The 14,332-nt window shown below is 41.7% G+C and overlaps 1 protein-coding gene across 6 annotated transcripts in view; it reads left to right on the forward strand.

Annotated features, from left to right (window-relative positions):
* Nucleotides 1-14,332, forward strand: part of NBEAL2 (neurobeachin like 2) — a 646,515-nt gene that overhangs the window by 432,404 nt on the left and 199,779 nt on the right. For all 6 annotated transcript variants that reach the window (XM_069210922.1, XM_069210925.1, XM_069210923.1 and 3 more), the window contains 4 exons: nt 1,280-1,604; nt 2,250-2,326; nt 4,535-4,627; nt 13,270-13,441. In XM_069210922.1, coding sequence (XP_069067023.1) covers nt 1,280-1,604; nt 2,250-2,326; nt 4,535-4,627; nt 13,270-13,441 — 667 coding nt within the window. The remainder of the gene's footprint in view (nt 1-1,279; nt 1,605-2,249; nt 2,327-4,534; nt 4,628-13,269; nt 13,442-14,332) is intronic.

The raw sequence follows: 14,332 nt of genomic DNA on the forward strand, positions 1-14,332 counted from the left end.
GGCCCTTTTGGGAGGGGATTGGTAAAGAAATAGCAGAGGGGCGTTCCATAGAATTAAGTCCTAAGGTTGCATTTCTGGGGCTACTGGAGGAATTGGGGTGGGGGGAGGCCTTGCTGGCCGGACATTTGTAGGGGTTGCATGTCTTGTATCCAAAAGAGATATAGCCTGCAGGTGGAGGCCTCCTGGGGCCCCTTTGTTGGCGGGATGGAGGCCGGGGTGGATTGGTGTGCGCATCAAGAAAAAACGATCTATGCAGCTGGCCCAGAAAACATAAAATATGGGAGAAGTGGTGGGCCTACCACTGTGTTCTATTGTAATGTAATACTTAATATTGGTGGACCAGTAGTGGAATGTGCCCTTTGCTCTGTATCTGTTATTGACACTGTCGGAACATGTTGTGTGTACACTGTTTTCAAAATTAATAAAAATCAATAAAATTTGGTTATTTAAAAAAAAGTATTGTAAAACTTGCTAGCGGTCACTCCTAAAGAGGCTAGGGGAATTATTTGTTAAAAAAAAAAACGTAAACGCATTCAGCCTGTCCCAGACCTTATTTCACCTTATCGATTTGGTGTTGTTACCAGCAGAAAAAGCATGCAAGTTCAGGTATGCTTATTTAGATCCATTTTTGTACTACCATAATCCTTTGTCAGACACACATAGAATGTATTTATTGGAGTGCCGAAAAAGAAGGGCCTTCTGTCACAAAGTCTGGCTTTCAATCAAGATAATAACTTGCATACAAGCATTCCACTGCATTGATAGACCAAAGCCCCTCATTGTTACAGACGCACCCAAGAGTAAGTCATCCATAACAAAGACTACCTTTTGTTAAAGCATCAGTAGCCACAAGGACAATTGACAATACTGGAAATCTGAATAATATGTTCACTACTGTATATGGTGGGTTTCAGTTTATATGAGATGGAAGCAAGAGCAAAAGGACAGTCACAGAACTTTGACTTGATATAAGATGAGAAGAGTCCTTGATCGCATCAAATACTCAAAGCACATTTGACTCAAGGAGGACCTGTTTTGGCTGCTAGGCTACTGGCTCGGTCAGTGCTTGTTCCTTTTACAGATGTTTATTAACATATAAGAAAAAACATTCAAAGATATCTGCCCACGTGTGTGTATGAGTGTGGATGTACGAGTGGCCAGCTTGCAATGGGTTTTATTATGCTTTGTCAAAAGTAAGTTGTAAGATGGCTGCCAAATTCCTGCATGCCTACAGGGTGAATATGTTTTAATCTTCAGCAACTTTTTCTTTTTCTCCTAGTCCTTTACTTCCTGCTGCATTGGTTCTGCAGGACACCGCACGACCACGACTGTCATTACATCTCACTCTCATTCCGCGGACCTTATTTTCTCCTCGCATTCCCCACTGAGTCGGTCGCAGTCCTTTCCAGCTACAGCTACACCGGCCCATGGGTGGGGCTTGGGCACTTCGCCAAACCCAAGAGAAGGCCTGGTGTCCACCATTGCTGCAGGGACCCAAGACACAGAGTGGGGGACCCCGACATCTCTGCAAGGACAACTGGGATCAGTCTATATTTTCCACGAAGCCCTTCAGCCAGGCCAGGTCAAAGCACTTCATTGCTCAGGTGAGAGGAAACATTTCCTTTCCATGTTTGTTCTTCCACTTTATCATGTCAATTTATTTAATTACTGAAACCATTAGGCATGAACGAATGATAATCCACAAATCTTCCAAAGTACTGCGAGTTGAATCTGTGGTAAAAGTCAAGTAACAGACATACATACTCTCGCAGAAATAAATCCTGCATAGATAGAATTAGACATGTGTTAAATTATTTGACGTTGCCTCCTTTAGGTTGATCTAAATTCTGAAATCACACTTCTTAAATAATTTTTTTACATTTCCAAACAAAAATAAAAAAATTCTGGCAGAAGGATAAAGGCATAGAAGCACACATCTTCTGTAGCCGGTAACCAAACAAGCTAACACTTTTCAGACTACTAAATATTCATTGACCTTTGGAAAAATATTTATGAAAAACACCTCAACTGACTTATCCACTGCAGAAAACTAGTAGGGCTGTATGTTATGGTAGCTATTCTTCTTTGTATTAAATAACTTTGCCGATTTATCTTACTGTTTCAGGTGGTATGCTATGACAATTCATAGTGTGAAGCAATGAGATGGAGCCATGATCATTCACCAACTCACAGGGACAGAACCCACAATTCTTCATTAGCGCTAACAACACTGTTCTTTCCTTTTACAGGACCAAACTCACAAATTAAACCAGAGAGTGAGCTTTCGGAACTGACAAATAAGCTTCTGCTATGCTACACTCCACAGGTGAGGAAACACTGAGCACAAAAGGAGGACTGACTGTAGGGGCATCTGTATAATTTTATAAGACTGGTTATGTGTAAAACTAGTCTCCAATCTCTTGTGGAACCTGAGCTCACTCATGTTTACTATTGTATAATGTTATGCAGAGATCATTTTGTATCCCATCTCCATTTTAATTATTCAGCTCTAACCCTCCCTCTGTAACCTGTATTTTTACCCTGCAGGCTGCTTAGGCCTTAGTTTCTCACAACCTGCTGAAAACATACAGTCTTCTATTGCTATGGTTTTTAAATGTTGTTTTTATTTTAACATTTAATGCCAGGCCGATAGAAACTTTAAACTGTAGTCATAAACCGTCATCAGCCCAAGCGAGCCTATCAGGTTGACCCCATCTTTTCCTCCTCAGAATGCCCATCAAACAAGTGATAGAGCAACTTTCCCATACAAAGACATCCCTTTTTATTAACAATTGTACATTAACCGTAATCTTCTACGTGCACTGTTTCCATTGAGGTAGCCATTATTTTTGACCATGACTGCCCTGCAGTGGGCCTTATATTTTTACATATTTCTATCATGAGTCCCTCATATACCTACCTCTCCACTATCATGCACCAGTCAATGTTTGATCAATGCTTGTTCAACGTTGGCAGGTCTACTGTCTCCAGATTCTAACAAAGTCCCAACAGGCAATTATCAACCCAATAGCTCGTATCAGTTTCATAAATTAAAAAGTGCCGTCAGCCCAACTTGTTAAAAGCTTTATTTTTGCATCTGTATTCAGAGTTGTTCTGGAATCCTCCTCAGGTAGCCACCGTCACCATTCCAGTAACACCCGATCTTAGGACATGACCATATTAAATTTAAAAAATTGGCAACCTGCTCACATTTTTTGCCACAAAGAACTGTTTGCAGCCTCCCAGATCTCATTAGCTGGACTCAAAAAAATTGGATGCTATGGAACCGTTTTATTTGTATCAGTCCTGTAATTGTTTTGTAGTCTCATATTGTTGATATTGTAAATGATTTGGTATGTCCAGGAAATTGTGGACTGCATCATCTATGTGTATAATGATATTAGCAGCATACGGCAGTTTCTCCTCTGGTGGCATCCACCTCATCCATCAAATAAGCCGGTCCCTCTGATCCAGCACGGCAGAGGTTGAAAGCAGTGGGCAGAGAGGGCATCTTTGTCTCATGCTTCTGCCAATATTAAATGTCTCGGACAACCCCTCCCTAACCCCTACCCTATCCACGGGGTCCATGTAAAGCATCTGGAACCAAGATAAGAACAGTGGCCCAAATCCAATCTTCTCTAGAACTTTAAACATATGCAGCCATTTAGTAGAGATGTACACCTTAGCGGCATCCACCAAGAGGACAACTGATGGTTCTGTCATCTTACATTAGTGTTCCATATAGTTATTGTTTCTCTTTAGCTTAAAGCCTGACTGATAGGATGTATTACAGGATTGCACCTTTAACAGGCGATTAGCCAGTACATTTTCTAGCATGTCACTCTACTGCATCTTCCAATGTCCGTCTACCTCACTGAAGAATCTGGCTGTAGTTTGAATGGCCATTCATTCACTACTACCAGGTATGATGCCCAATAGTATTGTCACTCTGGGTGCTTGCTGTTGCTCACACCTGTGATTTACCTGGCAACTATGCTGAGTCAGGTTCCTGTCTATAACAGATGCACAAAAAGACCACTGACTTTTTTGTGATTTTTACATACAGTGGATGCTCCGCATGTTTTGCCCCCCCCATTTAGAAGGTGATTGTCATAAGCTGTTTGCTTAGCATACACAACACAGAGTGTCTTGGTTTCTGCATCCATATTATGTATTATCGAAAATCTGGAATCCTTGTCTAAAGATTGTGTGCTATAAAAACCCTGTCACCACTCAGTTCTACTTGGTATTAAGTTTAAAAAAGCTTTTCTACATCAGCCAGCCTGGACTCAGCACAGCACTGACCACGGAAAAAGAGGAGTCTCTGTGGCGAATGGAGTTCACTTCACTTGACCTTGTCTTCCTGGGTGTTGTTCAAACTATTAGTGACATTGGTGTTGGTGATCATGTGGTGACCTTACTCCTTTGTAGTATCACACTTGGAAGCTGGCAGACAGAGGCCGGTTAGAATTATATGAGCATACTCAACGCATAAATTCATGTTTTTTTCTGGTTTTTTTTTGCTGTTGTGCAGGCCTGCAAAAATAACATCTGTCTGGACCTATCTCCAAATCATTTGTATGATGGCAGACTCACTGGTCACAAAGTTGTGAATTGGGACATCAAGGTAAGGCCCTTTTTCTGTGTCCTAATTTCTTTTGTTTTGCATTTAATTTGTGAAATGAGTGAATGTGGGCCAGTAGCTTCGTTGTTGGCTATTAAGCACTTAGCTGCTAAATTCTCCAGTTTAAAACCATTTGATTTGAGATTTAACCGATCTCAAGATAACCCGATTTTGCTTTGCATTGTCTCTGGGTTCTACCAATATTTTGGGTATGAAGAAAGACGTCTCCACCATTACTAATTACTGCTGAAACATTAAATGCACTCATAACTTTAAAACGAGAGAAAGTAAATAAATATATGTGTTGCTGATGTGCTTAGTGATTATGTTGGGCCGAGTTCTGCATCACTTACGTCCACTTTGATCTCTGCTGGAATAAAGCTTGTACGGTTGCTAGGATAGGGTGTGCACAGAGGAACCCTGTAATGCAGATTTCTTGGCAAATCTGCATTCTGTACAACATGTGTACCCCTTCAGAAGCCTGTTTTTCTTGATGTATTCTGTGGAGAAAAAAATAAAATCAATGTGCAAAACATTACTTGAACACCATGAACTATGAAGCAGGAAATATCATTTGGATTTTGTTAATTTGAGTTCGCTTAGACCACCTGATATTTATCGTAGTCCACGCGATAAAATAAGAAGTATTAGACAAATAATTATATACAATTAATCTATGCAAAATGAATTATTTACTGCACAGTAAGGTAGCTACATTCATTTTCAATATAGCTGTATAGACGTGCGTGTGCTTATATTTATGGACACACACACACAATCACGATTGTTGTAAAATGTATGTATTATCTTAAAATGGCTGCGTGATGGCAATGTAATGCTGGTGCCATGTAGACAGATTTTGTACAGACCTAATGTTTTTGTGTGTTCACATGCAGTATTGGTGCAGAGCAAATATAGCGTTAGGGACTGTATAGAAAATTCTGATTTCATTGTTAGAAATGGGGTCTTTGGTTGGCAGAGGTATACACCCTTGTCCAAGTAGGGACCAAAATCTTAAGCAGGGTAAGTCACAACACCCTCCAAATTATCCTGTGCCCACCCTCCGGTAGCTTGGCTCTGAGCAGTCAGGCTTAACTTAGAAGGCAATGTGTAAAGTGTTTGTTCAGAACATATATCATAACACAGTGAAAAAATAAATTGAGAATATTTATCTAAATAAAATATGGTTGAAACGAGGAAAATCCAATGTACACAAGTAAGGTTATGAATTTTTAAAGATTAAATCCAACAAAAGCGCCCAGAAACACAATATCTCCGACTGGGGCTATCACAGCGTCATTGACTAAGTCGTTCCCAACAATCCAACACCACTGGTCACAGAGTCACCCAGACCTTCAGATACAGTACCTTTTGAAAACAAAGAACAAGGATGTCACACCGAGTTGGAAAGAGGCGTCGCTGGGGTCGGTATGGCGTCAGTCCCTTATAGCTTCAGAGGAAAGAAGCACTGATTCCGTGCTGTGAAGCAGGTGGAGGTGAGGCGTTGGTTCCATCTGGATGCAGGGGGAGATGATGAGGCATCGTCCACGATGCGTCGATTTCTTATGACTTAGCGAAATCGCTGGTTCCAGTCCGTCAGGACATGTGTTGACTTTGCAGTGTCGCGATGACCCTGCGTGATGTCAGCAGAGTCGCGGCAATGTCGGACTTGCGTTGAAGGCTGCCGTCGTTGCATGCAGCGAGGTCCACGGAGCGGGAGCAGGCTGCGGCATTGCTGGTGTCGCTGAAGTCGTTCCAGAGTTGCTGGAGTAGACTACTAGCAAAAAAGCTAGTAGCTGAAGTCTTTGCTGTCGCTGAAACTTCAGAACAGGAGGAAATCTCAATCCAACCTCTTGAAGAGCTCTTTTGGGGGAAGGCAGATTCCTTCCCGCACAGTCAGAGGCCAGCAGGGCAACAAATAGGGCAGCAGTCCTTCTCAGCAAAGCAGTCCAGAGAGTCCTTTGGGCAGCCAGGCAGGTCTTGTGACAGAGTTCAAGTGCGGCTGTAGAAGTGTCTGAGTTGGTGGGGGTCAGAGACCTAATTTATACACCCAAAAATGCCTTTGAAGTGGGGAGACTTCATAGAGTGGTTTTGAAGTGCACAAATTCCCCTTTCAGCCCAGTCCTGTCTGCCAGGGTCCCAGTGGGGAATTATCAGTCCTTTGTGTAAGGGCAGGCCACTAGCCTTTGAAATGTAAGTGTCACGCCCTCAACCCTTCCAGCCCAGGAAGACCCATTCAGTATGCAGATGTGACTGAGTGTTCTGTGTCTGTGGTTGTCTGGGTGAAATGCACATGGCAGCTGTTGACCAGCACAGACCAGACGTTGATTGGTGACAGGCTGTAAGGCACAGATGGTTTTAAGTGCAGAGAAGTGCTCACTTTCTAAAAGTGGCATTTTTACAATAGTAGTATAAAATCCAACCTCACCAATAAGCAGGATTTTCTATTACCGTTCTGTCCATACTAAATATGACCTGGTTACCCCTTTCGGATCGGAATCTACCACTCAAAAAGTATATGAGGGCAGGCCTAATGATTGCCTATGAGAGGAGCAGGCCTCACAGTAGTGGAAAAAGTATTTAGGAGTTTTTCACTACCGGGACATATAAAACACATATGTGCATGTCCTGCCTTTTACCTACATAGCACCCTGCCCTATGTGTTACCCAGGGCCTACCTTAGGGGTGACATATGGAGAAAAAGGGGAGTTTGAGGCATGGTAAATACTTTTAGATGCCAATTTGAAGTGGCAGTGCACACACAGGCCTTGCACTGGCAGGCCTGAGACATGGTTAAAAGGGGCTAAGTATGTGGGTTGCAAAATCAGTGATGCAGGCCCACTAGCAGTATTCAATTTACAGGCCCTGGGCACATGTAGTGCACTTTACTAGGATCCTATAAGTAAATCAGATATGCCAGTTGGGGATGAACCAATGTTACCATGTTTAAGGGAGAGGGCATATGCACTTTAGCATTGGTTAGCAGTGGTAAAGTGTGCAGAGTCCTGAAATCAGCAAAAACAGTGTCGGAAAAGTGGAGGGAGGCAGGCACAAAGTTGGGGGATGACCTCCCTAATGCTGTCGGGTCTAACAATTGTAAGGTAAGATGTAAAGCTGCTCAGATGTGAATGCCATGAAGAATGAATTGAGTAGGGTGACTGTAGTAACATTTAAAAAGTTATACTAGAAGATGTGATGTAGAAACTATAAGAATAATAGTGTTACATCATCTGACAGAAATACAAAGGTGTCTGTTTTAAGTTGATTTATTGAATATATTTTCGATGTAGGAGACAAATAGACTTCTTCCAACTGGTATGCTGGTTTTGCAGAACTAACTGAAATCATTTTGAGTTATGTAAGGGAGACATGGACACAAGAGTCATACACTGTTTTAGCAGGAAGACAGTTACCTGTGTATCGATCTTAAAATGTTTGAAATCTAAAATGTAATGTTTAAATTGAATACAGACAAGTGTTAATTATTCTGTTTCAGTTGTTGACAGAAATATAGTACACATCATACATTGTCACTGAAAGTCAGATTAGTATTTAAATATCTTGATATAGAAAGAGGGTTAGACAATATAGGCTGCTCAGTGAAATACAGTGATGTGGATTGCTCATAGTTATTCATGAAAATGTAAAATATTTTAGTTGTGAAAAGCAACAATTGAATTGAAGCATTGAGAGATGAACCTAGAAAGGTCCTCTCAATACATTTACTTGGTGAAGTGAATTGCATCCCATATAAAATCCACCAGGAGAGCCAAAGAATGTGTATGGTGAGGCTGACACACTGATCTGGTTTTTCCGTTTTCATGTGTGTATCCTATTTTTCCTAAGAACCATAATTAAATTTGTGTTTCTAAAATGGAAATACAATTTAAATCATTTGTGAGATGTGCCATGCTGTAGATATTGATATAGAAACATGTGGGTCTGCCAAAGAGGACGATAGTTTGAAAAGCATACTACTCCATTATTGATGTACATTTGATGTGGGCAGCATTGTCGTGTTAATCCGAGGTGCTCCTTGGGAATTAGAACTACAATTCCCAGAATGAATCCTGAAATGGCCTCTGGACACTGGTCAGCTGGGCTCTTCTTGTGGGCCTTGATGCAGGGGATTCTGGTCAGCTGCAAGACTTTGAAGGAAATGCAGGCCATTTGTTGTATTTTTCCAGAATGTAAGTGATGACTTTATTATAATTTAATTTTAGGATGCAGGGTAGCATATATCCTTATTTCAGCTACTTTTGGAGAATGTCATGTAAATCAATGTAGATGGTGCAGAAGTGAACATGGAAAGTTTGCTGGAATCTTTATGTACCTCATTTTTGCATTTCATGATGGCTTCATGAGTGTATGGAAGTCTAAGAAAAAGTTCTTGCTGAAGAGGACATCATTCATACTAGTAAGATATGTTTTCTAATACTGTGCTGTATTAAGTTGTTGAAGTGTTCTTTGTGAGCAGCACAGTGCACTCTGGGAAACTGCTGAGAAATGGCGGTTGCCTGCGAGAACTGGAGGTCCAGGTTTTCCTGGGTCCAGTCACTTCATTCTGCATATTAAGATTTGTTTCCCCACTCACTCCTTCACAAGCAGCATCAACACTGACATGGTGGTTGTGCTAATTTGGGCAGCAACTGCAAACAGGTGCGCTGCTGTGAATTGGGACACCTGCTGAAATAATACCAGAGGGCCCTGTTATGATGGGATCCCTTTGCTTAATTCTGCACTTTATGATCTTGTTAAAGGTCCCTGTCTGCTCCTTCCTGTGTCACTTCCCTTGCACTCTCTGTGGCTCACATGCAGACACACACACACTCAATCACACACATTCCCTCAAAGGCACACACTCTTGCACAGGCATATTCCCTCATAAAGACTAATACTTTTGCCAACTTCTTTCCTCCTTTCTCTCTATCTTCTACCCTCCCCATATTTATTGTTTTTATCGCAGATCATCAGTCATCTTGAGGCAGGAGCAGATACAAGCATGCTGCAGCAGTTTATTCTGTTACTCTTTCATGCTTTTCAAAAGCTGTGGCACTTGCTCTGGGTTCTGCATGAACAATGATGTACCTGTACATGGGTACAATGTTGTACCTATGCAGGGGAATCTACACTGCAACCAGCCAAATTAACATTTATTAATGTGATTTCACAGCCTATTCTGCAAGAGGGAGATCATTTTTTATTACATCACTTTGCCCACCACCAGGAGGACAATGCCACAGGGGCGACTACAGCTGATCTTAGATGGAATGCTAGAGATTCAAACCAAAAAGAGCTCTCTTCTCCTGGACACAAATTACACCAAAGGGACCACCATTTGTGCATAGGTGTTGAAGAGAATGTTAGTAGGAGGTTGGGTTATTTGATAGTGACTACTATTGTGAGAAGTAATTTCATGAGATCCAAGAATTACAGTTACTTGCGGAATGGTGTACATTTCGGATGTATAAAGAATGTGGTTCATGCTCATGTTTAAAGGAGTTGCGATTCAATGCATTACGCCAACATCTGAGACACTTCCAATAGGTAGTTTGAGGAAGGGCACATTAACTGGGTATGACATGATAAATTGGGACATAATACCTGAAGGAGATACAGAGTCAGGAAGACTACATAAGGACATGTGGAAATAAGGAAGTGACCAGGGAGAATATTTGCAGCTAATCTCTGTGTTAAATATATGACAGAAAAATTGATATCCTGTGAAGTAGTTGAAATTTAATTTGGCGACAGTCCGAATAACAAAATAATTGTGGTCATTATGCAGTTGAAACAGTACTTATTTAGAAAAATGTCAAAATAAATGTGTTGTTACATAACTGCCAATGGATGCTTTGGGCTTAGTAGCTGATGTGTAGAACAGATGAGCAGATCTTACTTAGACCATGTAAACAATGCATCACCAACATACTCAGAACTTGTCCTTGAGCCCAACAACAATAACTTAGTCTGATTAAAGTACAACAGTAACTGTCGATAAGCATTAAAGCAAATATTTATATCCCCAGGACTGACCTTATATTGCATCAGTAACTTTGTAGTGGTCTCTCTGGGCCTCAATCGTTTTGTGTGCTCTGTGTCTCGGGTCAATATGTAGTAAACATCTTCAGCTGGGACCTAAATAATAAACCCCTGCAGTTATATTATTTCTGTTTTTCACAAATTTGTTCCATTTCTTGGTAACATATTCTGAATGTTGGAAAGTAGATTATTGGTAATGACAGGGAGGTACCGGCACTTAGCAATAGGCCACAACCCCCTTCCCTCCCAGCAGGTCCAGTCAAGGTCTCAGTAAATTAACCCTTGCTCAATCCTTGGTAGCTTGGCCCACAAGCAGTTAGGCTTAACTTAAGAGACAGGTGTGTAAAGCATTTAATATCAACAAAACAGTAACTAAGTAAAACACAACACACACTAGAAATCCAACACCAATTTATCAAAATGGGAAATATTTTTATCTGTAAAATGACACCAAAATTACAAAACTCCAATGTGGGGAACCAGAGATATGAATTTTTTAAGATTAAAGTACACCTAGTGATGAGAAGCAAAGAGCGCTCAAAGGATTAAAAAAAAAAAAAAAAAGGTCCACTGGACAGGGAAACATTCCAGAGTTCAGGCCACCCATGATGCAACACTGTTATACTTACTTTCAGAAGTGTTTCTTGATTCAGGAAAGTGGTCCACAGCACCAGCCAAGGGTTCAGAGGCTCTGGTTTGCCTCTTGGAGTCTGGGACTACAACTCCCAAAATGCACCTCTTCAGCTTAATATATATATATTTTTTACAACCGTTGCTCCAATTGTCTCCAGACTTCTGGATCTTCTTCCAGAGGTCCTTTTTGGGTGCTTGAAGTGTCCACAACTTGGGGCTCCAAGGGAGAACTGCGATTCCCAGAAGGCACCTGGTCAGAATCCCAAAATGGTCTCTGGACACTGGTCAGCTGGGCTCTTCTTGCTGGACTTGATGCAGGGGACTCTGGTCAGCTCCTTTGTACCTGTAGCTTACAGTGAATCCACTTCTGGAGATGCAGAAGGAAGGCAAAGTCCTGTTTTTGGTGAAACCCAAAGTGTGCAACTGGTGCAGTCCTTGTGAGTGCAGGCTCCAGGTGCAGCCAGGGGTCAAGCAGGGCAGTCCTTCTTCTCCAGTATCTTTTTCCAGCAGGGATCTAAATTGTGGAGCAGCTCTGCCATATTTATCCTTGCTCCTAGGGTGGGAAGCAGGGGGGTGCTCCTGCCCAATGGGGTGCAGGCAACCACCCTCTGAGGTGACCACTTCCTGTGAAGTGTGGCAAAAAATAAATCCTAGAAAGCAGCATTCTGTAAAAATCCAAGCTGGCGAACATCCATCCTTCGAGGTTAGATCTGTCTTAGTCCACCAACTGGTGTGGCTAAGTCTCTCTTAACACACCCATTCCAGTCCCTCTCCTAATCTAATCAGTGGGGCTCCCATCTGTCTGGGGGAGAAGGAAATGGGAGAGGTCCAGTTTCTGTCTCAAGTGGCTTTCCTTCCTTTGAGGACCACTTTTGCTACTCTTCCACCATCCTGCTGTGCCATCTGCTGCAGCAGTTCCCCGCCCACCAGATGCTTCCTTTGTCTCAGTCCAGGCCACTTCATATCTCATTGAGGTAGCCTGGCTCAGGCTACCAGAGGATGAACAATCTGGAAAGGGCACTACAAGGCTAAATTTGGTAACTTTCAGAAAGAGTTATAAAAATCATACCCTGAGTTAGTTGTATTAAATGAAACATTGGCAAGTTGTTGAATTTATTATAACATTAATGTGGTACCAAACTTGCTATATTTAGCTCATCTCTATTGGAACTGAGACTTTATTATTTTAAAATAAAGTCTCCCAATATTAGCCTATTGAGTCTATTGACTACAATGGGGAAAAACGAATTTGGAAGTTTTTCCCTCAACAGGGCTTATAAAACATCTTTTATAAGGTCCCTGCTTATATTCATGCTGCACCCAACCCTGGTGGCACCTAGGGCAGACCTTAGAGGTGACATATGCAAAAATAAGGTAGTTTCAGACTTGGAAGTACTTTTAATTCCAAAGTCGAATTTGGGGTTTATTTTAACTTAAAAGCAGCCAGCAAAGCAGACTTGTCTGTACAATTACATCAGGGACCACAGCAGTGCACCCATGGTGCCCTACCTACCCTGGGGTCCCTAAACCTACATTCCTTACCATATAGTAGGGACTTATAGGTAGGTTGTCAGAGCCAATTAGCATTATGCCTAATTTGTGCATACCATTTTAAACGGAGCACTGGCCCGGGGACTGGTTAGCAGTGCCTAGGGCACAGTCAGAGTCAGAAAACACCAGTATCAGCTAAAAATAGGGACAAAAAGTGAGGGGGCTTCTGCAATCATCCCAGTTTTCCCACACTGAACTACGCATGTAAGTATCTTGTTTTAGACATATTTTTGCCTGCAGCATACTCCTTCTTTTTCTAGGGTACTTTCGGTTTTGGGTATTTGTAGGTACTCATAAGCAGGGGCAGCAGAATCAGTAGCCATGTTCATATTGTCTTTACATTAAGAGGAATATTTTTAAAGATGTTTAGTGTAGTATTGATAGCATCCCTGATTTGATTTCACAATTTCTCCTTTTAGGATGTTGTGAACTGTGTTGGTGGCATGGGGGTACTGCTCCCACTACTGGAACAGATGGCTTCTAAGACGAAAGAAACAGACGAAAATCAAGAAACACATGACCTTGTTGGCCCAGAATTAACATCTTCAAAGAATGCCCAAGGAATGCTTCTCCCACTGGGAAAATCAGCAGGTAAAGACTGAAGCACTGATTGTTGTTTCTAGAAACTGACAGTGTGCAGATGGTTTAGAAAGGACAGCTTCTTTGCATACATTCGAACCCTAAGTAATCTAAGCCTGTGACACTTTTTAACTTTACAGTTCAAAGCTTCCTAATCAAAAATTATATACATGGGCGTCAGCTGTTATTGTTTACTATGTGGCCAGTTGCATTTATTCAGAAAAGTGGCATGTGTAGTGGAAGGGCCATCGCATTCTTCTTGACCTCGCCCTTACTCCGTCCAATGTGTCATAGAAATTACCTTGTTTTCATCTCTGTTGAGAGCAGTGTCAAGATGTTACCACAAGAATGTGTGTGCTTCTCACACAGGATGTTCCTGAACACTGCTCTAAGCGTGTGGTTGAGTGTCTGCACCACACAGATCTATCTGACATGCCTGTGCTCCCCGTCACACACAGGGCTGTTGCACAAGCTGGCTTGGGTGCCAGGATTTAGGGAGAGTGGTGGAAATTTGGACTACAGTGTTGGAGATAAGGATGTCAAAGTTAGTGTTTCTTTGTTTACCTAAGGAATGCTATAGTGTTTGTGAAAAGGGGTGTGAACATGACTTATAACTAACCATTCTGAAAATGGTGGTCTGTCAACAGGATGATATTCGAGATTTCCAATCTAAAATTAGGTAGAGTCTCTTTCTGTGAAGTCAGTCCCTGTTTGAATCATTGAGGAGTCCGTCACAATGGAAAGATGTGCCACAATATAATTATTCCATATCTTTTGTTTTGTTCTTCACCCATTTGTTACTATTGTTGTACCCGATTATTGTTTGTCATTTAGATTTTCTTCAGGATTCTATGCTTGGAATTCTTGTTCAGCTTTTTTTATCCATCCTAATGTCACAGTGAG

Source organism: Pleurodeles waltl, chromosome 10 (genome assembly GCF_031143425.1).
Source record: "Pleurodeles waltl isolate 20211129_DDA chromosome 10, aPleWal1.hap1.20221129, whole genome shotgun sequence".
Taxonomy (NCBI): domain Eukaryota; kingdom Metazoa; phylum Chordata; class Amphibia; order Caudata; family Salamandridae; genus Pleurodeles; species Pleurodeles waltl.